Here is a 22,778-nt window from a genome sequence, read left to right as displayed (position 1 = left end):
GGTGGCTTTGTCTCATTTATTTACTGGAATTTAAAGAGTCTGGTTCTCAAATGTTTTGCAGCATCCACTTTTCCTGGACAAGTTAAGCAGAGGGCTGGGTCCCACCCCCCAGAGTACCTGATTCAGTGAGTGGGGACTGAGAACTTGCATTAGTAACAAATTCCCAGGTAATGCTGATGTCATCTGAAAATTACTGATAGGGGAAATTTTAATATTATCATATTAAATAATTATCTTCATTTTCCTTAGGAATCTCCATCTGAAGGCTCAGAGAGATGAACTGCTGGCGCAGGGATACACAGGGAGGAAAGTCAAGGCGTGAGTCGCCTGGTAGAGACATTTGAGAGTGGGTCATTGCCTCAGATAATTTCCACGGAAATCTGTGTGCCTCTCCTTTAAGAAGAGGTGAAGCCAATCCTTTTCTTGGGAACCTTGAGAAGCCGCCTCACCGAGAACAGAAAGTGCGCTCCAGGTACCACCCGGATTCCGTCAAACTACATTACCCAGAAGGCAGTGCTACAAGGGACGGAAGCCGACCCCAAGCCATACACGGAAGGCGCAGAGGGGCGTTTCCCGTAGCGGCGTGGGCGGGACTTCCGGCGTCCAGTCTTCGGCCGTCGTTAGGTTGCGGCTGCTGTGGTTGCCAACGCTACACTGGGTAGAACGCCAGACAGGGGCCACTTTTCGAGACCGAGTAGAGACGGACAGTGAGGAGGATAGGACCCGCTTACACGCTTGTATGTCAGCCGCGATCCCAGCCCCACAAGCGTCTGCAAAACCCTTCCTGGGGCCTTGGCGACAGCCCTGTGTCCCCACGGCGCGCAGAGGCGGCGCCGCGAACCTTGTGTGCATTTTACACGACGGCGGGGACTGAGGTCCCTCGCAGCCCAGAGCCGGAGCCCGGGGTCGGCCGAGCCCGCAGGACCGGCTTCCTCGCCGACTCTCACGGCCTCACCCAGCCCCCTGGGCCCATGGCGGCGCCGGCGTTGGTGAGTGGAGGGTTCCGCAGCCCGCGCGAGCTCGGGTCACCGCCCGCATGCACCCATCCGCTGTAATACGGCGGATGCCGGGACTCTGCGCTTCTCCCTTGTGATGCCCTAGGTTATGGAGATCCCGGGAGAGGGTGAGGTGAGAGGGCAGGGCTAATCACTTCCTACCCAGGGTCCTGAATCCAGGACAGGAGTTGTAAGGAGAGTCCCTGTCTCTGGCTCTAACCTGGAGCTGTCGCCTCGCTGCCCTCGGCCTCCATTCCCTCGGGTCTAAAATGCGAGTCTCAGTAATTTTCTCTGTGGAGGGAGCTGGAGAGGGTACTCTTGTGACGTGGGTCCTGTCTTTCAGTGCTCGGAGAGCATCACTCTAGGTGCCGTCTTTGAAGAAGGACTCTCTAGGTCCTGCTGTCGTTTTAGGGGATCATTCCAGCGGAAGTCTGGCCCTACCAAAAGCTGGGAGAGGGAATGAGAGCCTCGAGGGCAAGAGGTGAGGCGGGAGCAGCATTTTTGGCAGGAGGCTAGAAGACAAGAAGCTCATTGGATTTATCTTTGCAGATGCCGTCTGTTTATTACAAATGAATCTGGCTTGCGGCCTAACAGCAGTGAATCCGTGCTTCTGTTTAACACATGCTCTTGTATTTGAAAAGCAAATCCAGCACAATATTCATTAATGACAGTGTACATGAATGTATGTCTCTTGGAGTGTGAGCACATAAGGCCCCAAGTTACTCTCCAGCGTGTCACACTGTTTACTCCTCGTAGCTCTGATCACCTTCAGGAGTTGTCTATTCATTTTTCCTCACCTGGTCTGTTCTCTAACTTCAATCTAACCTTGTTCCAGGGTCTCTTCAGAGAGAGCTTCCCTGGTTGCATCATGTAAAGTCTCTCCCGGTCTTTGTGGTCTTCTCACTCTTGTGTTGTTTTCTAGAGTCTTCTGACTTTATCTTGATTGTTTATTGCTGAGGATCTGTCCCCCAACCCCAGAATGTCAGCTTCTGTTCTGTTTTTCATCCCCAGGCCCAAAACTATTCTGTTCTGGGCCTGTACCACTTAGTCGATAAGTGATTAATGAATGAGATCCTACCCTCTGGGGCTCCCATCCTACTTAGATTTCATCTAACCTAACCCCACCCCATACCCCACCATGGCTGCAAAGTCACTGCCCAATCCACCAGGACACTCCCCCTCCCATTCTTCTCTCCTGCACATGCCAAGCTCATTGGACGATTTTCTCTGTCACATTGTCGCCAGATCTCTGCAAGGCTGCTCCTGGATGTGTGCTGCATTGAGCTCTCCTAGGGTGCGACAGGAGCAAATAGGAAAAATACTAACAGCAACAAATAGTAGCTGGTCTTCACTGAGCACATTGATAATGTGCTGAGAGGCAGTTTCTGTGTATTACCTTATTTAATGCCCTTCTTCTCAGAGTAAAATTCTTGCATTTTCCTTTCTTTACAGAAGAGGAACCGGAGACTCAGATTAACTACCCAAGGTTGCATAGCTCATAAGTAACAGAAACAATCCAGTATGTCGAGCATAAAAGCCTACATTTTTTATTTATTTATTTTTTTGAAAGAGGGTCTAGCTCTGTTGCTCACACTGGAGTGCAGTGGCCCCATTGCAGCTCACTAGCAATCCTCCCCACTGAGCCTCCTGAGTAGCTAGGATTATCGGTGTGTGCCACCACACCCAGCTAATTTTTTTTATTTTTTGTAGAGACGGGCTCACTGTGTTGCCCAGGCTGGCCTCGAACTCCTGAACTCAAACAGTCTTCCCACTTTGGCCTCTCAAAGTACTTACTGGCATGAGCCGACATGCCCAGCCAGAAGCTTACATTTTTAACCAATATTTCACCCACAGTGGATTGGAGATCCCTGGGGGCGACAGCTGAAGTACACTTTGCAAGGGGAAGGTGCAGGCCTCTCTCTAGCAGGTGGACATTGGAATGAAGGGGTCTTTGGGGAACCTTCCCGGCAAAGGGAACTGCATGGACAAAGGCAGAGGCATGAGGAGACATACAGTGACACCAAGGCTTGTCACCTGCTGACGTGCCTTGTGTGATCATCTGATGATCATCATGCCAACATCCCATTCTCACCCAGGACAGACGTGGTGCTTAAGGCAGCTGCCAGGTTCTTAGAGCCACAGCCTGCATTGCCCTTGGCCACTTGTGTTACCTGTACCTAAGGGAAATGTGCTAACCGTGGCTCAGGAAGAAAAAGAACAGGTTGGCACTCATTGTGGGATATTCCAGGGAGTCTACAAGTCCCAGCTGCCTGAGGGCAGGGAAACTTTGAGCTCTCCCAAGCCCTAGGCAGTTGGCACCTCTTCAGGTGCCTCTTCTATGAGGCAAAGGAAGGCTCTGCTCTTCCTTCCATACCTATGGAAATTTTTTAGGAGTGGCTGAAATTGTTTTAACTGTAAAAATTGTAGGAAGTATTTTTAGCCCTTGTCACTGTGGATTCACTGTGGTGATGGAGGAGTACAGGGGTTACACCCATAGATCCTGGACCCGAGGGATGTGGGTTCAAATCCTGCTTCTGCTCATTAGACATACATCTCTGAGTGACTTGACTCTGAGCCTCAATTTGCTGATTGTGAAATGGAGATGATGATGACATTTACATCATGGGCTATAGGATGATTATTGAAATTCACACACATTGTAACACATGCTGGGCACTGCAGTGGTTGCTTTATGAACGTTTTCTCATTGATTTTCACAACAGTTCGGTGAAGTGGGAACTATTAATGTATTGATGTGGAAATTGGGGCTCCAAGAAATTAAGAGACTTCTCCAAGGTCACACATCTGGCATGGGTTGGTTCAAGAGGCTGGATTTAAACTTCAGGAGCCTGATTCCAGACCTGGAGACTTTTAGTTGCTTGAACACAGCATGTAAAGCCCTCAGGTGCAGGCAAACAGTGCAGACCAGTGAGGCTCAGCTGCTGCTGCTGTGATTATTGTTTGAATTCTTATTTTTCCCCATTCTTGTAATGTCCTAGGACATTACCGTCTGCTCCTCACAGTCATATGGGATTATCATTGTCTTGTATCATTTTCCAATGGTTTCCAACATAGGAGGCTTTTCTGTCCCACATCTTTGTATTCTGTCAGCGGCACCATCTGCCTCCACAGAGCCCAGTGGTTCTCAGGAGTTGCTCAGTGGTTCAGGGTCTCTGGACCCTTTGCCAGTAACCAAGAAATGAGCTGTAATTTCACCTAATAGCTCCACAGCCACCTGTCACCTCTGTTTGACTTCCCAGGCATTAGTATCATTTGAAGACGTGGTTGTGACCTTCACTGGAGAGGAATGGGGGCACCTGGACCTGGCCCAGAGGACCCTGTACCAGGAGGTGATGCTGGAGACCTGCAGGCTCCTGGTCTCACTGGGTAAGACCTCATTACCCTCCCTTGTAGGGGACCCACAGCCTCTTTGAATCCACCCTTTCTAGGCATGGCTGGTCCAGGAGCCTCAGAACCCAACCTTCCCTGATCCCTGCAGCCTCAGCACGTTGTGGTCTGACCTCCTCTTGCTGGGTTTCCCTGTTTCTCAATCAAAGATTGTTATGTAAGAAACACAGTCCTCCTCAACACTTTTATCCCACTGTCTAGCACAGCTGGCCTCAGTCTGACATCTTTATCCCAGACTGCCACAAGAGGTAATTAGCCCAGCTTGGTTGAGTCAAATGTCCTCACAGCCCAGTTAGCAGGACCTGTGGATAATGGGAGGTCCTACAAGCAGCGGGTGATTGACACAGACACTAAGAAGGTGTTTGTTATCAGTGCTGCTGGTATCTTTTTCAGCAACACAGTCTCAGCTGAAAGGTCTCTTTGGCCCCTGGCACCTGCACAGTTAACCCTTACTTCCTAAGGCCTGTGCCTTGCTCCTCTGCTGCTACAGGAGATGATTATGATTATGGAAAGGGAGCATAGACACATTCTCAAATGGCATGGATGTATGCTATCTGAGAAAGCTGTTCTTTTTTTCTTTTCTCTTTCCTGTCTCTTGAATGTTGAGTGTTGGCTTAGGGCTGAATCTTTAACACTCCCATAGCTGTTGGTGAATTTCCTCCTCAGTAGAAAGAGTAGCCTCAAACTCCTAGCCTCAAGCAGGCAGCAGGAACTTGCTGGGACCTGTTATCATTTTGATTTTGCCATTTTTATAGTAACCTGTCACAGCAAGGTAACTAATATGTGTAAAGTGCTTAGAATAGAGCTGGAAACACAGCAAGTGTTCTGCATGTGTTTGTTACATTTAACAAATTAATAAATACCAAATACTCTCCCACCTAAACCTTTAATGGACAGTTTGCCCAGAAGTTGGTCTGAGTAGATATGAATGGAGGCCCAAAGTCTCACTTATTCCAGATGTTCAAATGGTTACCATCGACAGGGCTCTCCCAGTCCTGCGTCCCCACAAGGGATGAGTCATTAATGAAGTAAACGTGGTGTTATTTTATGACAACTGTGATTAGTTGTCAAAAGGAGATGTATGGGGAACAGCATTCCAGGAGGAGGGACCAACATGAGCAGCATCCCTGTGGGAGCAGGGTGCTTGATTCCTTAACAGAGATGAAGGCAGGCCTGATTCCCTTTAATGCTGCTCATCACCCAGCTCAGTGCCAAGCATATGGCAGAACGTTTGCTGAGTGTGCATGTGGCATGTAAGTGTGCGTAATCCTATGGTGAACATTTGCTAAGTGACAGCTGGATGCGTGCCAGGACAAGATTTTCCAGTTGATGCTTCTGGGTCCTGGTGCCTCAGTCATTGACTTCTCTCCAGAGTCTTCTGTCTTAGCCTTCACAGTTGGCAAAATGTGTGTGGCTGCATGTGGAAGAAGACCACCTCCTGCCAGTTTCACCCTGAAAATAATTTCTTACTTTACCTAATGAGAAGCCCTGAGGTGCTGCTGACTCCTGGCTTGGTCAGTGCCAATCCATGCTAACCCAGTTCTCTGTCTGCTTTCTCTCCTTGGTCTAGGGCCCTGGCCAGTATCCTTGTGGGGCAGTAGGCCTCCATGTTCAGCTTCAGTCACTGGCCTGCCTCACACAACTGACTATCAATAGATGCCATTCATCAGGCGATTTAGTCCTGTGTTTTTCAACCGTCATGGGCACCAAAATCACCTGGGGAGCTTTAAAAACTACCAGCACTCAGTCCTTCTGCTCAGAGATTTGGTTTAATTTGTTCTGTTTTTGGAACTGGGTGTTGCTAGGTAGTTTTGATGCACAGGGTGGTTGAATCCTACTGACTTAGGTTAATTAGGGAATACTTTTGGTGAGGCAGGGGAGGGCCCTTTCTGGGGTTTCATTGCAGTATGTTAAATGTATGTACTCCTTTACACCTCAGACTTTTCTTTTTGTCTTTCCCTGTATACCATACTCCATTTGTTTCTCCATGCACAGGGCATCCTGTTCCCAAACCAGAGCTGATCTATCTACTGGAACATGGACAGGAACTGTGGACAGTGAAGAGAGGCCTCTCCCAAAGCACCTGCACAGGTTGGTGACTGAGAGTCTGGCAGCGGGTATCAGGGCAGCCTGCAGACCACCCAGGCATCACTGTGTCTGAAATGCCATGGGCAGCTATTTTGTGGTCTTGAGCAGTCATGGAGCCCTTGACCCCATGGTCCCCCGTCTTCCCACTTCTGTCACACACTCTTTGCCTTTATTCAGGTTGGAATATGTTAGGTAGGGGACAGATTCTAGGCTTTAATGATTTGCCACTCACTAGCCTCATGACTCTGGAGAGGTTGTGTGACGTCACTGTGCCTTTGGTATATAAGTTAGGCTGAGTTAATTACCTTCTCTGAAAAATAAACTCCAAAATCATGTGACTCAACAGATTAAGTTTCGTTTTGTTTTGTTTTTTTATCCATGCCATAGCCCAATGTGGGTCAGCAGGAAAGCTGTGTACCCTGTATTTATTTATGGATCACATGCATTCTGTTGTCAATATGCAGCTTTAAGGTTGCCCCGGCCAAGAGGAATGGGAGAGAAAGGCAGTAGTCACTTCCATTAACATTTCATCCACAAGAACTGGGTATTAGGCTACATGTTGTATCAGGCTGGGAAATGTGGTTTAGCTTTTTTATGCCCAAGGAGAAGAGCCTATGGGTATAGTGAACATATACTTATCTGATAAACTTAGCCTACATTTGAAAGATAGTGATGATAGTTTCTGCATGACTGGGTTGTTGGGGAATGTGATCACATAGCAGGAAACTGCCTAGCACACTGCCTGACCCGGAGTGGCTCAACAGAAGTTACTTGTAAGTAATATTAATGTAGTGTTAGTCATAAGGAATAGTGATAGCTCAGACATTCTTCTGCATTCAGAAGACAGTCCTTTCTTTTCCTGCAGAGTACTATTTCAAACTACACTCTGCATCCCACCATTTTTCACCTTCTCCAGCCCGTCATTTATTGATCCATCCATTCATCTTTTCATTTATGTATCAGATACTCAGAAGCACTCCCTAGCCCTGTTGTTTTCTGGCCCTCCTGTCTTCTAAAAACCTCAAGGTGACGATTGCCTTTGTCAGTCCCACATCTGGGCTGCCAGAGGAAGCTGGAGCCATCAAGCAGGTGGATTTGTGACACTGTAGATTCACCATCTCACCCCTCTAGTGTCCTTCTTGCCTGCTCAGCCAGCCTTCACCCTTCTCCCCCGTTCCACATCTTCACTTGAATGTCTCAGAGGCACCTCACACTCATCATGCCTAAAAGGACCTCATGATCACCCCATTTTCAGCTAATGCCCCTTTCAATGAGTGGAGAAGGCTAAAAACAAATGTGGACAACCCCTCAACACCTCCATCTCCCTCATACCCAATATCCAGCCATCCCCGAATCTTGACCATTTTACATCACTCATGTCTCCTGAATCCTCACCTTCACTAGTTTCCATCAGCTCCAGCATTAGTACTGTAGGCCAAGTGATCATCTCTTGCCTGCATAATGCTACCAGATTCCTCGCTGTTTTCCCCCATGTGCTCTGTGCATCTGGTCAGCCCTGTGTGTTATATCTGCATCCACTCGCATGTTCCATGTATCACCGCCTCCCTTGCCACTGATGTCAGAGCATCTGACCTACTTTATGAATAAAGCCTACACACTTGATTTTCTTGCTTTTTGACACTTACTGATTCATGTTCATCTAACTTATCCTGCAGCTTCCTTCTCACTTCTGTGGAAGAGTTACCATCCTGGCCATGGCTAATTTCTCCAGCAGAATCTAGATTACACTTTCTGCCTTCTCAGGTGTATTAGCCATCTACTATTAATATGTAACAATATTACCACAAACGCCGCAGCTGAAAACATCACTTATTTATTATCTCCCACCTATGGGTTGGGAGTCCAGGCACAGCTTAGCTGGGTCCTCTCAGGCCTGTCATAGGCAGCTCATAGCTCATCATCACCATCAGCTCACTTCTTCAAATCAAGCCACTGTGTGAGACTCCAGCAAGACGGATGTTCCAGTCTTATAAAATTACATATATTTTATCATGTACATTCCATCATCTTTACCATATTCTATACTTTAGAAGCAAATCGAGGTCCTGCCAACATTTTAACAGGGGAACTACAAAAGGGTGTGAACACTATGACTTGGGGATCATGAGAAGCCATACATGAATCTCTCTGCTGCATCAGGGAACATGCTTCTTCACTTACTTCCTACCTCTTCTATATTTTCATCCCCTCTCTACTCAACATTAAAAAAAAATGATGATGTTTCTGATACCTGGGGGAGACTTTTTTTTTTTAGTGCTCTTACGTCTCCAGCAGCATCTACATATTGTTGACTCTATTTCACCTGAACAGCCAAGCTTGTTGGAGAAGTCTTCTCATTCTTTGAAGAGACATCTACACAAGACTTTCCTTTATTTATTTTTTCCCTTATTTTTGTACTGAGATGCAACTTATACATAATAAGTGTACAAATCATAAAGTTTCATTTCTATAAAATTTTATATATGTACAAGTCAGAGAAACCCTCTCACAGTTCAAGAAATACGGTGTTTTCAGCACTTAACAGGCTCCTTGTGCTCATTCTTTGTCAGTATCCCCTTCTATAAAAGTAGTCAGTGTTTATACTCTATATCACCATACATTAGTTTTGAAGGCATATAAATAGAACCCCCCAGTACATACTCTGTCCTGACTTCTTTTGATAATCTTTATGACTCAGATTCATTCATGTGGTTGCATATAGTTGGAGTTAGTTCATTACCATCATTGAATGAATAGACTACATATACCCATTTTCCTATTGATGGACATTTGACTTGGTCTCCATTTTTGGAATATTATGAAGACTACTCTTATGAATATTCTTGATTGTATTTTTTGTTGGATATAAACCCATATTTCTGTTGGGAATATACATACAAGTGGACTGGCCAGATCAAGTGTGGGCATATGATTAGCTTTAATCGAAACCACCAGTTTCAGAGTAACTACACCATTTCACATTTCCACCAGCCACGTATGAGAGTCTTCATTGTTCCATGTACGCCTGAGCAGTTGGTGTCTTTCCCTTTACTCTTTGATGCCTGGTAGTGGTATTCCTCAGCACCACAGCACTGAAAGTGTTCTTGCCCAGGTCACTGTTGCCATCCTGATTGCTAAATTCAACTATAATGATAATAGACAGTGGTCTACAGTTTACCAAACATTTATCCTTTGTCACACGAATGAACTTTTGTTTGGTTTTTGGTTTTTTTTTTGAGACAGGATCTCACTCTGTCGCCTAGGCTAGTGTGCAGTGGCACAATCTCGGCTCACTGCAGCCTCTGCCTCCTGGGTTCAAGTGATTCTCGTGCCTCAGCCTCCTGAGTAACTGGAATTACAGGCATGCACCACCACACCTGGCTGAATTTTTTGTATTTTTAGTAGAGAGAGGGTTTTGCTGTGTTGGCCAGGCTGGTAACTCCTGGCCTCAAGTGATCTTCCCGCCTCAGCCTCCCAAAGTGCTGGGATTACAGGTGTGAGCCCCCACACCCAGCCACAAATCAATATTTTGTATGCTTTTTCTCCTAACAACTTGTAGGCAGGAACTGAGAGTATCCCAGTTTTTCAGATGAGGAAAGTGAATCTTAGAAAAGTGTGTTAGTCTGCTCTGGCTGCTATAATAAAATACTATAGACTGCGTGGCTTATATAGCAGAAATGTATTTTCTCTCAGGTCTAGAGGCCGCAAGTCTAAGGTCAGGGTACCAGCATTGTTGGGTTCTGATAAGGGCTGTCTTCTCAGCTTGCAGATGGCCGCCTTCTCACTTTGTGCTCACATGGCCTTCCCTCAGTGCCTTCACTTCTTACAAGAAGTTTACCATGTTGGCCAGGCTGGTCTTGAACTCCCGACCTTCAGTGATCCGCCTGTCTTGGCCTTCCAAAGTGCTGGGATTACAGGCATGAGCCACCATGCCTGGCCCCCCTCTGACTTTAATAATTGTCCCTAGGTGTGCAGAATTAGAAAAATTATAAATAATGATTTATGACACATTGTCATCATTAGTCAATGCATGTCCTGGTTTTTTGTTTTATTTTCTTTCATTGCATTTTATTAATATATTTATTCATCCTCCTTTAAAAAGATTGTAATGAACACCTACAAACCTTTCGCCAAGTACAAGAACATGACCTGCTTCCTGCATCTGTTGATGTGCTTCTTTCCTTTCCCATTCCTATGCTGCCTCCCTTGCATACATGGCCACTTTAAGATTTGTTATTCCATTGCTTATTCTGTAGGAAGATTCAGGTTTTTTTCATAAATATAGGCTATTCAGATGTTCTGTTTTTGTTTGTCCGTTTTGGTAATTTGAGTAATGTAAAATATTTGCCTACTTTATCTTTGTCTTCCCATTACTTTTTAAGATTGTTTCATCTCATAATGGTAAATTTTATATTTTATCACAATAAAAAGTCAGAAAAATATATTTAACATATCTACATAACTTTTTATAATGCCATTTAAAACTGATAAACCTCAAAAAAATAAAAGGTTGTTACATTGTATTCTTGTGTGTGTGTATTTTGCTTTTTTGAACATTATAAAAAGTGTATTGTGGTTTATATTGTCTTCTGGCATTTTCACTCTTTATTCAACAGTAAGTTACTAACATGATGCATATAGCTGTAGTTCACTCATTTTTTTTTCCTGCTAGAGTCAGTTGCATGAATATAACACAATGTATTTATCCATTTTCAGGGAGAGCTTGAAAATGTTTGCTTTTGTTTTTTGTTATCACAAACAATGCTGCCATAATTCATATATATGTGTCCTCAGGCACATCTATAGGAGTTTCTCTTAGTAAAGTTCCTTAGACTGGCATTTCTGGATTATAAGATGAGCAAAAGGAGAATTTTACTAGATAATGCTCTGTTGTTTCCTAAAATGGTTATACCCATTTCACTTCCCTTGCCTTATCTGAATGATTTCATAGAACAACTTCCTCTTCAATAGTTGATGTTGTCCGGTCCTTTAGTTTTTTCAACCTAGCGAGTATAAAATGGGGCATCTCATTGTGGTCCTAATTTGTTTTTCCCCTATTACCAAGAAAGGTGAACACTTCTTATGTTGATTGGGCAATGTATGTCTTCTGTGAAATATCAGTGCATAATATGTTCATTTTGGGGTAGAGTGAAGTTCCCAACCATAATTGTGAGTTTATTTCTCCTTTCAACTCAGTTTTTGGTTCATGTATTTTGAGGCTCTGGTGTTTGGCGCATACAGATTTAAGATGATTTTGTCTTCCTGGCGCCATGGTCTTCTCTTCATCTTGTGAAGTCCCTCTTTGTCTCATTTGCTTAGGTCTATAGTTTGCTATCTGATACTAATGTTACGTTTTTTATTTGTTTGCTTTTTTGTTTATTATATTTACTCTAGTCAAATTGACTACTCTTTTCATTTATGATTAATGCTTTTATATCTTGTTCTGGAAGTCTCAAAAGATACTCATTTTTATTATATACAAAATGTGTTTAATGTTTAGCTTCTGACAGTTGAGTCTTAATCACTCTGGAGGTAATTCTGTATGTGGTATGAGGTAGGAATATTATTTCATTTTTCTCCATGTGGCAAATAATTTTTCTAGATCCATTTATTGAATGGTTCCTCCTTTTCCCAATGGCCTTCTCTGCTGCTTCTATCATATATCAAAGTTACATATATACATTTCTGAGTTCTCTATTTCATTTTTCCCTTTCACCGTTTGTCTTATATCTATGCCTAATCACACTGCCTGAATGCATATAGTTTCATCATAATACTAAGTCCTCATAGGGTAAGGCACCTGCTTTATTCTTCAGAGTTATCCTGGTCTCTGTATCAGCTGACTGATCTCTATCCACAGTCAGCTTGTCAATATCTGTGAAAAACCCTATTGAGATTTTATCTGATGTTGTATTGAATTTAGAAGTGAATTTAGGGAGAACTGATAACTTTATATTGATTAATCTCTTTTCATATAGATCTTTAGTGTCTTAAGTTTTATAATTTTCTTCATGTAGATCTTACCTATTTTGTGTATGTTCACTTAGTCTTTATTCAGACATTGCAGACTCATTATGTTCATCTAGCTGGTTCTCACCCTTCTCACTTTTACACAGGTGAGAATCCTGAGAGTCTGTTTCTTCTCTGTCTCTGCCTGCCTTTCCATCCTCATCTCCATCATCTCATCCCATTTACATTACTCAGCAATCAGCATTCTCTCAAGACTTTCAGCCCTTGTACATTCTGTTTTCATCTGCCGAAGTTTCCCTCCTAATTCCTCTGTCTGGGAACTCCTACTCTCCTTTTTAAAGAAAGCCCACGTAGCTCACCTTTTCTTGGTGCTGTGATCCAAGACATCCTCTGATCCCTCTCTGTCTCTCATCTGGGCCATGTTAAGTGTATCTTCCCTACATTGTCATAGCACCATGAGACTGCCTCTGTCAGAGCACATTCATCACACACATTGTAATTATTAGTCTGCCCACTCTCCCTCATTTGGGAGAGTGAGGAGCGGTCTCCATTCCAGATTCTTTGCCCCCTGCCCTTGCTTTTCCTTCTGGGTTTCCTTTTAAAGATCTCAAGAGTCCAAGCATTAGGAAAGAAATTGCAAGCCTGGTTTTGAGAGATGTAAAAATGCAGTAGGCATCAGAGACACTGTTTTCACCTTCATTCTTCTGCTAAAGTGGTGATTTTGTTTGTTCTGTTGACATCACTAATGTTCAGTTTTTTTTATATTGGATTTCCTTCAGGTGAAAAAGCAAAACCCAAGATTACAGAGCCTACTGCTTCTCAGCTGGCCTTCTCTGAGGAATCCTCTTTCCAGGAACTTCTGGCACAGAGATCCTCAAGAGATTCCAGGTTGGGGCAAGCTAGAGATGAGGAAAAGCTAATAAAAATTCAGGAAGGGAACTTGAGGCCAGGAACAAACCCCCACAAAGAGATATGCCCTGAGAAGTTGAGTTATAAACATGATGATTTGGAGCCAGATGATAGTCTGGGCTTAAGGGTTTTACAGGAACGAGTCACTCCACAAGATGCTCTCCATGAGTGTGACTCTCAAGGACCAGGAAAAGACCCCATGACTGATGCAAGGAATAACCCTTACACATGCACGGAATGTGGGAAAGGGTTTAGCAAGAAGTGGGCCCTTGTTCGGCATCAACAGATTCATGCTGGAGTGAAGCCCTATGAGTGCAATGAGTGTGGGAAAGCCTGTCGTTATATGGCCGATGTCATTCGACATATGAGGCTTCATACTGGGGAAAAACCATACAAATGTATTGAGTGTGGGAAAGCCTTCAAACGCAGGTTTCACCTCACGGAGCACCAGCGTATTCACACCGGAGATAAGCCCTATGAGTGCAAAGAATGTGGCAAAGCATTCACCCACCGCTCTTCTTTTATCCAGCATAATATGACTCACACTCGAGAAAAACCCTTTTTATGCAAAGAATGTGGGAAAGCTTTTTACTACAGCTCCTCATTTGCTCAACATATGAGGATTCATACTGGAAAGAAACTCTATGAGTGCAGTGAATGTGGAAAGGCCTTCACGCACCGCTCCACATTTATCCAGCACAATGTGACCCACACAGGAGAAAAACCATTTTTATGTAAAGAATGTGGAAAAACCTTTTGCCTCAACTCATCCTTCACTCAGCACATGAGGATTCACACTGGAGAGAAACCCTATGAGTGCGGTGAATGTGGAAAGGCCTTTACTCATCGCTCCACTTTCATCCGACATAAGAGGACCCATACCGGAGAGAAGCCCTTTGAGTGCAAAGAATGTGGGAAGGCCTTTTGTGACAGCTCTTCCTTAATTCAACACATGAGGATTCACACTGGTGAGAAGCCTTATGAGTGCAGTGAATGTGGAAAGGCTTTTACACACCACTCTGTTTTTATTCGACATAATAGGACCCACAGTGGACAAAAACCCTTGGAGTGCAAAGAATGTGCAAAAGCCTTTTACTATAGCTCTTCCTTCACTCGACACATGAGGATTCACACTGGAGAGAAGCCCTATGTTTGTAGAGAATGTGGAAAGGCTTTTACCCAACCTGCAAATTTTGTTCGGCATAATAGGATCCACACTGGAGAAAAACCTTTTGAATGCAAAGAATGTGAGAAAGCCTTCTGTGACAACTTTGCTTTAACTCAGCACATGAGAACTCACACTGGAGAGAAACCCTTTGAATGCAATGAATGTGGAAAGACCTTCAGCCACAGTTCATCGTTCACTCACCATCGAAAGATTCATACCAGAGTTTAAAAGATACAGGAAGGCCTTTTACAAGTGTGTTTGTCTTTAGTGAACTCATAGTGGTGACATACCTTTCCTTTTGAGTATAACTATTGAGGGAAATATTTTGGCCAGAGAGATGTCTTAGTATCTGATAATTTATACTAACTAGAAACAGAATTGTCCCTGTGAAATCTTTTTATGGCAGGTAATCACTTGTCATCCAAAGAATTATATTAAAGATTCACCCAGTTTAGAGCCTTACACTGTACCTGAGAATAATCGAGGGGAGAGACCTGGTGGGTAACATGCATTTAGGTAAAATGTCAGGAACAACTTTCCTCTTATTAATACTATAAATCCATCTCAAGCATATTTTAAAATAATGAGAGATGGAGGAAACAATCTAGAAGATAAAAGAAAAAGATGTGCATAACTTGTTTTCAGTTTCCCTGTTTATGACAGTTTGTCATTTGGCGGGTTGGGGGATGGAGCAGGGAATAAGACATTGAAAAAGTCTCATCCCCTTTGTGTGTTTTACATATATATATCTCTAAGTCCAGAGCCAGGAGAGTTGGACCATTGAGGGCAGCTCTGCCAACATTTAGTAGAAGTATTCATTGTTCCAAAACTGTCATCTCTACCCTTGAGGGAGTGTGTCTTTGTGAGAAATATAAAGGCTTGAGTCATGAAATACTTAACACATGTGCACATGTACACATGTACATTTATATGCAGTGAATTGTTACTCGTGGTAGTTAGGTTCTGTGAATTTTCTGTGCACACTGAATTAGTGAATGCTGAATGATTGTTGCTGGGGGAAATACAGGGTTAGCTTCTGTGAGCCTCTGATCCAAACATTTTTATCAACCAGTCAACACATAACCTTCTTCTATGGGTATTTGTTTGTTTGTTTGTTTAAAGACACCTTATCAGTGTTTCTTGAATAATTATAATTATTCTTTATAATAAAAATATTTTAATTATAGCATGTTTGTGTAATGTACTCAGTATATTATTGTACTGCTTTAACTCTTAATTATGTACACACAGTACACATATACAGTATTCATGTACAATAAACACAGTAAACTGTACAGTATTCATAACAGTAAATGGTACTGTGAACACCTATACTATACAGTACAGTCGTGCCAATAAAGATAGTCCTGGGGGAAAAACATTAAAGATTTAAAAAAGATTAAAATTGTACTTTTGATGGAGCTACAAGATGTGTGATGGGACAGCGCACTGTATGGTTAAACTGCTTGACTTTAACTTACCCCCAAAAAACTAAGGAAGAGGTTGATGCAACTTACTCTGCAGAAGAGGAAGGCATTACTGAGGGTGCCATATCAACATCTGGCAGTTTTACGTCAGGAGTTTGACTTTTGCCACTTGTTGACATCATCAGCAGTTTTCCCTCCTGAGCTGGCATGAAAAATTGCATCAGCCTTGTCTGGCTTTTCGCCTAAAGTGTTTTTATCTTTTTTGAGACAGGGTTTCACTCTGTTGCCCAGGCTAGAGCGCAGTGGAGTGATCACGGCTGACTGCAGCCTTGCCTCCTGGGCTGAAGCAATCCTCCCACCTGAGCCTCCCAAGTAGCTGGGATCACAGGTATGTGCCATAATGCCCAGCTAATTTGTTTTTTGTAGAGATGGGGGTCTTACTATATTGCTCAGGTGGTCTCAAACTCCTGGACTCAAGTGATCCTCCTTCCTCGGCCTCCAAAGTGTTGGGATTACAGGCGTGAGCCACTGTGCCCAGCCCCACCTCAGTGTCCCAGCATAAAGGAGTGCAGTGGAGGTTAGGGGCTTAAATTTGAGGCTACATTCGAGCATGGGGTCACATTCTTCCATGTAATTGAAAATGTTTCCAGGGCAGGATTTCAGTTTGATATTTTTGCTGCTGTGAGAACAGTTCTTGGAATCTTAGGCTGACCTTCGTCACCATCTTTATCATCACTGACTTTGATGCCTCAATAACATTGCATACAGTGACTGGCTTCCAGTAGTCCAAAACGGTGGTTTCCTTGTTGGTGTTGAGAGCCTCACAAGCCTTGCTATAAAGGTCGTTCATGTTGTGCACCCTGAAAGCTTTTAAGTATGCCCTGATTGAAGGGTTGTATGACACATGTGTTTGTGGCCATAAAAAGAATGTCTAGGTTGCAGTGGGAATTTTCAAGTTCTTTATGGCAATGAACTGGAGCATTATTTAAAGTTAATTAAACTTTGAAGGCAAAGTTTTTGCCTTGGAGATAGCATTCAACTTCTTGGATGAAGCAGTTGTAAAACCAATCCCAGAATAGTTCTGAAGTCATCCATGCTTTTCTGTTCCACTTATAGTGGACTTGCATATGGCTTAGGTTTTTCTCTTTAAGTTCCTACGGATTTGGGGTTCTGTACACCATTAGTGGTTTGCACTTATAGTCACCATTAGTACTGATGCACAGTAGCAAGGTTGCAGGATCTTTGAATGATTTAAAGTAAGGGACTTTGGAGGCCATTTGTGCTATATAGATTCATTTTCTTTTAAAACAAGCCATTCTCATCAGTGTTGAAACCTGGTTTTTCACATAACCCTTTTCCTGTATAACATTTAGTGGATATTATTTAAATTCTTCCACAGCTCCCAGAAGAATTTGCCTGCAAGTTTAATACATTTTATGTTGTAGTGCCTTTTGAAATGTGTGAGTAGCCAGCACTAGCTGAGCAGGGTTAGCATTTTCGTTACTTAGGTATCGTGACCATAAATTTCTTTGGCTTTAAGACTCACAATAATGCTGTCCTCTATTCTTTTCTATTGGTCTTCATCTGATTCACCCATAAATTTAGCCTTTTTTCATGTTTTCTATAACTTCATCATGCATTATGCATTATAGATGTTCCTTTTTATACTTTTAGGAGCTGCCTCATGTACAGACAGGTGAATTTCCTCCTCCTATTTCTGGTTGTATTGTGTTGTTGATTTGTAGACATTGAACTCTCAGACAACAGCAGTATAACTCATGACTGAATGAATCTTTTTTTTTTTTGAGACAGAGTTTCACTCTTCTTGCTCAGGCTAGAGTGCAATGGTGCGAACTTGGCTTACTGCAATCTCCGCCTCCCGGGTTCAAGCAATTCTCCTGTCTCAGCCTCCCAAGTAGCTGGGATTACAGGCGCCCGCAACCACACCTGGGTAATTTTTGTATTTTTAGTAGACATGGGGTTTCACCACATTGGCCAGGCTGGTCTCGAACTCCTGACCTCAAGTGATCCACCCACCTTAACCCTCCAAAGTGCTGGGATTACAGGCATGAGCCATTGTGCACTAAATGACTGAAAATGACACGACATTATGAATGCCGAAACAAGAAAGGCATCACCTTTGACCTCAGCTGGTGACATGCAGGCTTGATGAATCATTTTTTTCATCACTCTGCACATGTCTGCAAATGACTGCAAAAATGCAAAAACCTCAAAGTATTGATTTTGGAGTTACAACAAAATTTTAGTAGGTGAATTCTCAAATATAGAATTCACAATCATATATACAGACAGCAGTTTAGTTTTCTACTCATTGGGAAGAGCTGAAGACCCCATCCTCCCTCACAGTGACCACCTCTGCTGTAGCTGTGGCTGTACCTATCTTGAGCCTGGTGGCTAAGAGCCTAGATGATAGATTGGGATTTCAGATCATTTAGTGTTTCCATGACCCATTGGGTGACGTTGGCCATGCACTTCTCCATGGAGCTGTGTTACTCTCTGTAAGAGTAGGAAGGTGGACATTAAACACATGGGAAAATGAACCTACAGGCTGTTAGGTGATATGCAGACCCAGGAAGCATGCAGGAGTCCCGAAGAGAGAACCACATATCCAAGACCTCAAGGGTGACAAGAGCTTGGACTGTTGGAGGATACAGCTCAATGTAGTGTGGCTTGACAGGGAGAATGGAAATTAATGATGGAGTGGAGTAGCAGGCCATATGCACAGATAGGGTACCATGAAATTTGGATTTAATTCTAATTGCTATGTGAAGTCATGGGATGATTTTAGCAGATACACAAAATTTTTTTTTCCTTTTTTCTAAAAATTTAACAGTTGTATGTTTTACACTTGGGTCAGAATTTCTCAGCCTTCTAAAGCTGAGGTCATTAATTTGAGACCTTTCATTCTTTTTCTAATATAGGCCCTTAATGCTATAAATTTCACTCCAGATACTGGTTTAGTAGCATTCCATAAATTCTGACATAATTTTCAATGAGTTCTAATAATTTTTAATTTCCCTTTTGATTTCTTCTTTGATCTATGAAGTTTGATTATGGTCTGAGAACATACTTTGCATGACTTGAACCCTTTTCTATTTATTGAGGTTTGTTTTATGATCCGGAATGTGGTCTATCTTGGAAGAATGTTTACACATTATTACTGAAAATAGTGTGCATTCTGATCTCGTTGGGTGTTCTATAAATGTCAAGTAAGTCAATACGGTCGAGAGTGTTGCTCATGTCTTCTGAGTCCTGATTTTCTACTTGTTCTGTCACTTATGTAGAGAATGGTGTTTTCTTTTTTAAAAAAACTACTGTAATTATGGATTTGTCTATTTCTCTTTGCATATCTATCATTTTTAAGTTCTTTTATTAGGTATATAAATATTTAGGTAATAGTCTTTGTTCTGAAGTTAACTTTGTGTGATATTAATACAGCCTCTCTAGTGCTCTTTTGCTTACTATTACAATGGTGTATCTGTGTCCTTTGATTTTTTTTTTTTTTTTTTTTTTTTTGAGACAGAGTTTCGCTTTTGTTGCCCAGGCTGGAGTGCAATGGCACAATCTCGGCTCACCACAACCTCTGCCTCCCAGGTTCAAGTGATTCTCCTGCCTCAGCCTCCCAAGTAGCTGGGATTACGGGCGCCCGCCACTACGCCCAGCTAATTTTGTGTCCTTAGTAGAGATAGGGTTTCTCCATGTTGGTCAGGCTGGTCTTGAACTCCTGACCTCAGGTGATCAGCCTGCCTTGGCCTCCCAAAGTGCTGGAATTACAGGCCTGAGCCACCACGCCCAGCCATGTCCTTTGATTTTTAATTAATTTTTGTCATTATATTTAAAATGGTTTTCTTGTACGAAATATTATTGGATCTTGCATTTTATCTACTTTGAAAATCTCTGCCTTTTAATTAGGTCATTTAATTTAGTGTGATTATATTGCTGGGTTTCAATTTATCATTTTGCTATTGGTTTTTCTCTTTGTTTAATCTATTCTCTTTATTTTCTCCCCCGACCCCACTTCTGCCTTTGGATTGAATATTTTGCATGATTCCTGTGTTGTTAGAACTATTTAAATTGTGTGCTCATAGGACTGTCAGTCAGGTGTAGGCAGAGGAGGAAACGCAGGAGAGGCTTGTCAAAGAACAAAGTTTTATTATACTTACAGGTCCTAGAGAGAGAGTCATTGCACACCAAAGGAACCAAGGGGGCACAGACAGCATCAAGGAGGCTGGCTCAACTGAGCTGTTAGGGAGCCAAGAGAATGAAGACCTATGGGGAAGTGCCTTTATTGGCAGCCAGGATGGAGTACACAAACAGCACAACAGAACTTGTGGCAGGGCCAGCCTAATCACACTGGTATAGCTGGCTGGGGGCTCACAGCCTGTTTGTGGAGATACTGAGGCAGCAGGAAAATACAGTGCTTTAAAATTTACATTACAGTTTGCCCTGTGGTGCCTCAACATCATTACAATACTAATCGGATGGATAACACTTGCCACCTGGGTTGTGGAGATGTTAAAGGTGCCTGGGACAGCATGACTTAGCCACTGAAGGTAAACTTTAATAAAGGTGACAGCTCAGAAGAGTCCTATTAGGCATATGATGAGGGTTTGGTATCCAGTTTGTAACATGGCATCCCACACTTTGTGGAGGAAAGCCAAGAGAACGGGCCAGGCACCCCTGGATTTAAGGGAATCTGTTGGAATATTTGGCTAAGTCATGAAAAACCTTTACCTTTTGACCTATTCCTCATAGTTGGCCTGTACCTGTCCAGAGTGATTAATGTACATACGGTAGGAGGTATCCTGAGTGGCACAAACTCCTCCTTCCCTGGCTAATAGTCAAGAGCCAGCCTGTTATCTATTGCCATTTGAGTTAGAGACTCATGGGCTTGTTGTATTAAGGACAGTATTTTGTACAGCCTTTGAATATGATCTGAAAGGGCCACGTAATGATGCTGCTTGGCAGTTATGATTTGATCTTATTCGACAAAGCCTGCTGTATTGGTGTCAGCAGTGGTGGCTCCTGTGCCTGTGGCAAGTCCTATTAAGATAGGGATAAACACTGCCCATTTTGCCTTGTGTCTTTGGGTTAATGGAAACAGGGAAGTACCAAGTGGACAAAGAACCATGGCAATCCCCAGTGTAAACACTGTTTACCAGATTTTATTAGGGAAAACATCGAGGGTGATTGGCAAGGAAAAATACATAAGGTGCTGTGCCTGTGATTTCAAGCCACAAAAAAAACCAAATGTGCCATTATTCAGAGTATAGTGTACCCATGAGAATATCATTGTAAGGAGGGTGAAGGCCTTGGGGTGGGGAATTGGCCACTGGTGGTTGGCTCCTGGGCACAAGTGGTAAGCCCATAGGTTAACTTGGTCATAACATGTAGCCATCCCTGGTGAGGAATGAAGGCAGGTGGTAGATTTAAGCAAATGGCGCTTTGGGAGTTTTTAAATTTGGTTATGTGGTATTATCCAAGACAGTAGTTCTGAAATCTTTAGGGTCACTAACAATATCTTGGTAGTGTTATTAAGTGCATTAGAAACATGTTCAGGTCAAAGTGACAAGTTTGGCAGTTGTAATGTTGGAGGGTATGAAATGATAGTAAGGTATATGTAAAGGTTAGTGGTATTTGTGTGTGATCAAGGGGAAAGAGTGATCATAGTAGGAGATGCAGGGTGAGAGTAGAAAAGGCATCAGGGAGTAAATGGTACTCTTTCTAGGGGGAGAAGGGGTTGACTGATTTGAGGCAGATGCCTCCCGAGGAAAGCAGTAATTTCCACTAATTTTTAGAATGGCATAGATAGTAGTAACCTCTACTAGATTTCCTGTTAGACATGGAAGTGTAGGGTGTACATTCTGGCAAAGAGCAAGGAATATACCAGAATCATAGGTTAGGCAGACAGCAAGCTCAGAAACATAGTAGAACCTTTAACATCCAAGGGAGAAAAGCATAAATACCCCATGTTTAATGCATGCCTTAGGAGAGGCACTCCATAGGCACCACTGGGACAGAGGTTTTCATATCTGGGGTGAAGTTGTCCCTGGCACAAGAGGTAAAGTCATCTACAATGGCAAAGACTTGGGCTGGGGCAGTGTCATCTCCAGCAGTGAGCTTCTGGGCAAGGGTGAAATCATCTGAGATGTGGGACTTGGGTGTCCTTTTTACATGGGTACCCTCTCAAGTTGATGTGCAACTCAGCATTTGCCATGTTTGGTTGAGGCTTATTTGGGGAGTTTAGACCTCTGAATTGAAAACCAGTGAATCATCCCAATCAGCAGTAAGGAGACCAATAGTTACCAGAACAGTGTGCAGTGCATTCAACAGATCTTCTGTTTTTGTTTGTGGAAGTCTAGGCTCAAATGGGTGCCATAGCAGATGAGTAGCTGCCTGAAGCATGGGACAGTCTCTATGGTCATTGAGTCCAAGGAAAATAAGCACCCTCGATCCAGCCTTCCACCCTGTGCTCCTGGAGAAAAATGGATGCAGCTATGATCTATCTTGCAAAGACTGTGTGTGATGGCAGAGCTGCTGAGGTACCCCACAGGTAGCCTGAAACAGGAGTATTGTGTTCCTTCAGAAATAAAGGTGAACTGTAGTTGAGAGGCTATTGAAATGGGCCTGGAACAGAACACACTCTCCAAATCTATAAAAGCAAAATATTTGTTCGTTATTGATTTAATAGAATCAGTAATTTTAATAATATTAGCTGTTTTGTATGGGGGCCCTAATTGGTGGGAACACATTGTTAAGGTTATAGTAATGCACCATGAGGCACTTTACCCT

General features: G+C 43.1%; 1 protein-coding gene across 2 annotated transcripts; it reads left to right on the top strand.

Annotated features, from left to right (window-relative positions):
• The first annotated feature begins 860 nt into the window (after nucleotides 1-860).
• On the top strand, nucleotides 861-15,727 carry ZNF599 (zinc finger protein 599). 2 transcript variants are annotated; one of them, XM_016935646.4, is made up of 5 exons: nucleotides 861-989; nucleotides 1,339-1,476; nucleotides 4,256-4,382; nucleotides 6,399-6,494; nucleotides 13,241-15,697. In XM_016935646.4, exons 3-5 carry the CDS (start codon nucleotides 4,349-4,351, stop codon nucleotides 14,764-14,766), a joined length of 1,656 nt encoding a protein of 551 aa, XP_016791135.2. In that variant the 5' UTR covers nucleotides 861-989; nucleotides 1,339-1,476; nucleotides 4,256-4,348; the 3' UTR covers nucleotides 14,767-15,697. The 2 variants fall into 2 exon arrangements, with proteins under 2 accessions (XP_016791135.2, XP_024206923.2); XM_024351155.3 differs by lacking the exon at nucleotides 1,339-1,476 and having other exon boundaries at nucleotides 13,241-15,727.
• The last annotated feature ends 7,051 nt before the right edge of the window (nucleotides 15,728-22,778 follow it).

The sequence above is a fragment of the Pan troglodytes genome, chromosome 20, assembly GCF_028858775.2.
Source record: "Pan troglodytes isolate AG18354 chromosome 20, NHGRI_mPanTro3-v2.0_pri, whole genome shotgun sequence".
In the NCBI taxonomy this organism is placed as follows: domain Eukaryota; kingdom Metazoa; phylum Chordata; class Mammalia; order Primates; family Hominidae; genus Pan; species Pan troglodytes.
This window is presented reverse-complemented; position numbering and strand designations above follow the sequence as displayed.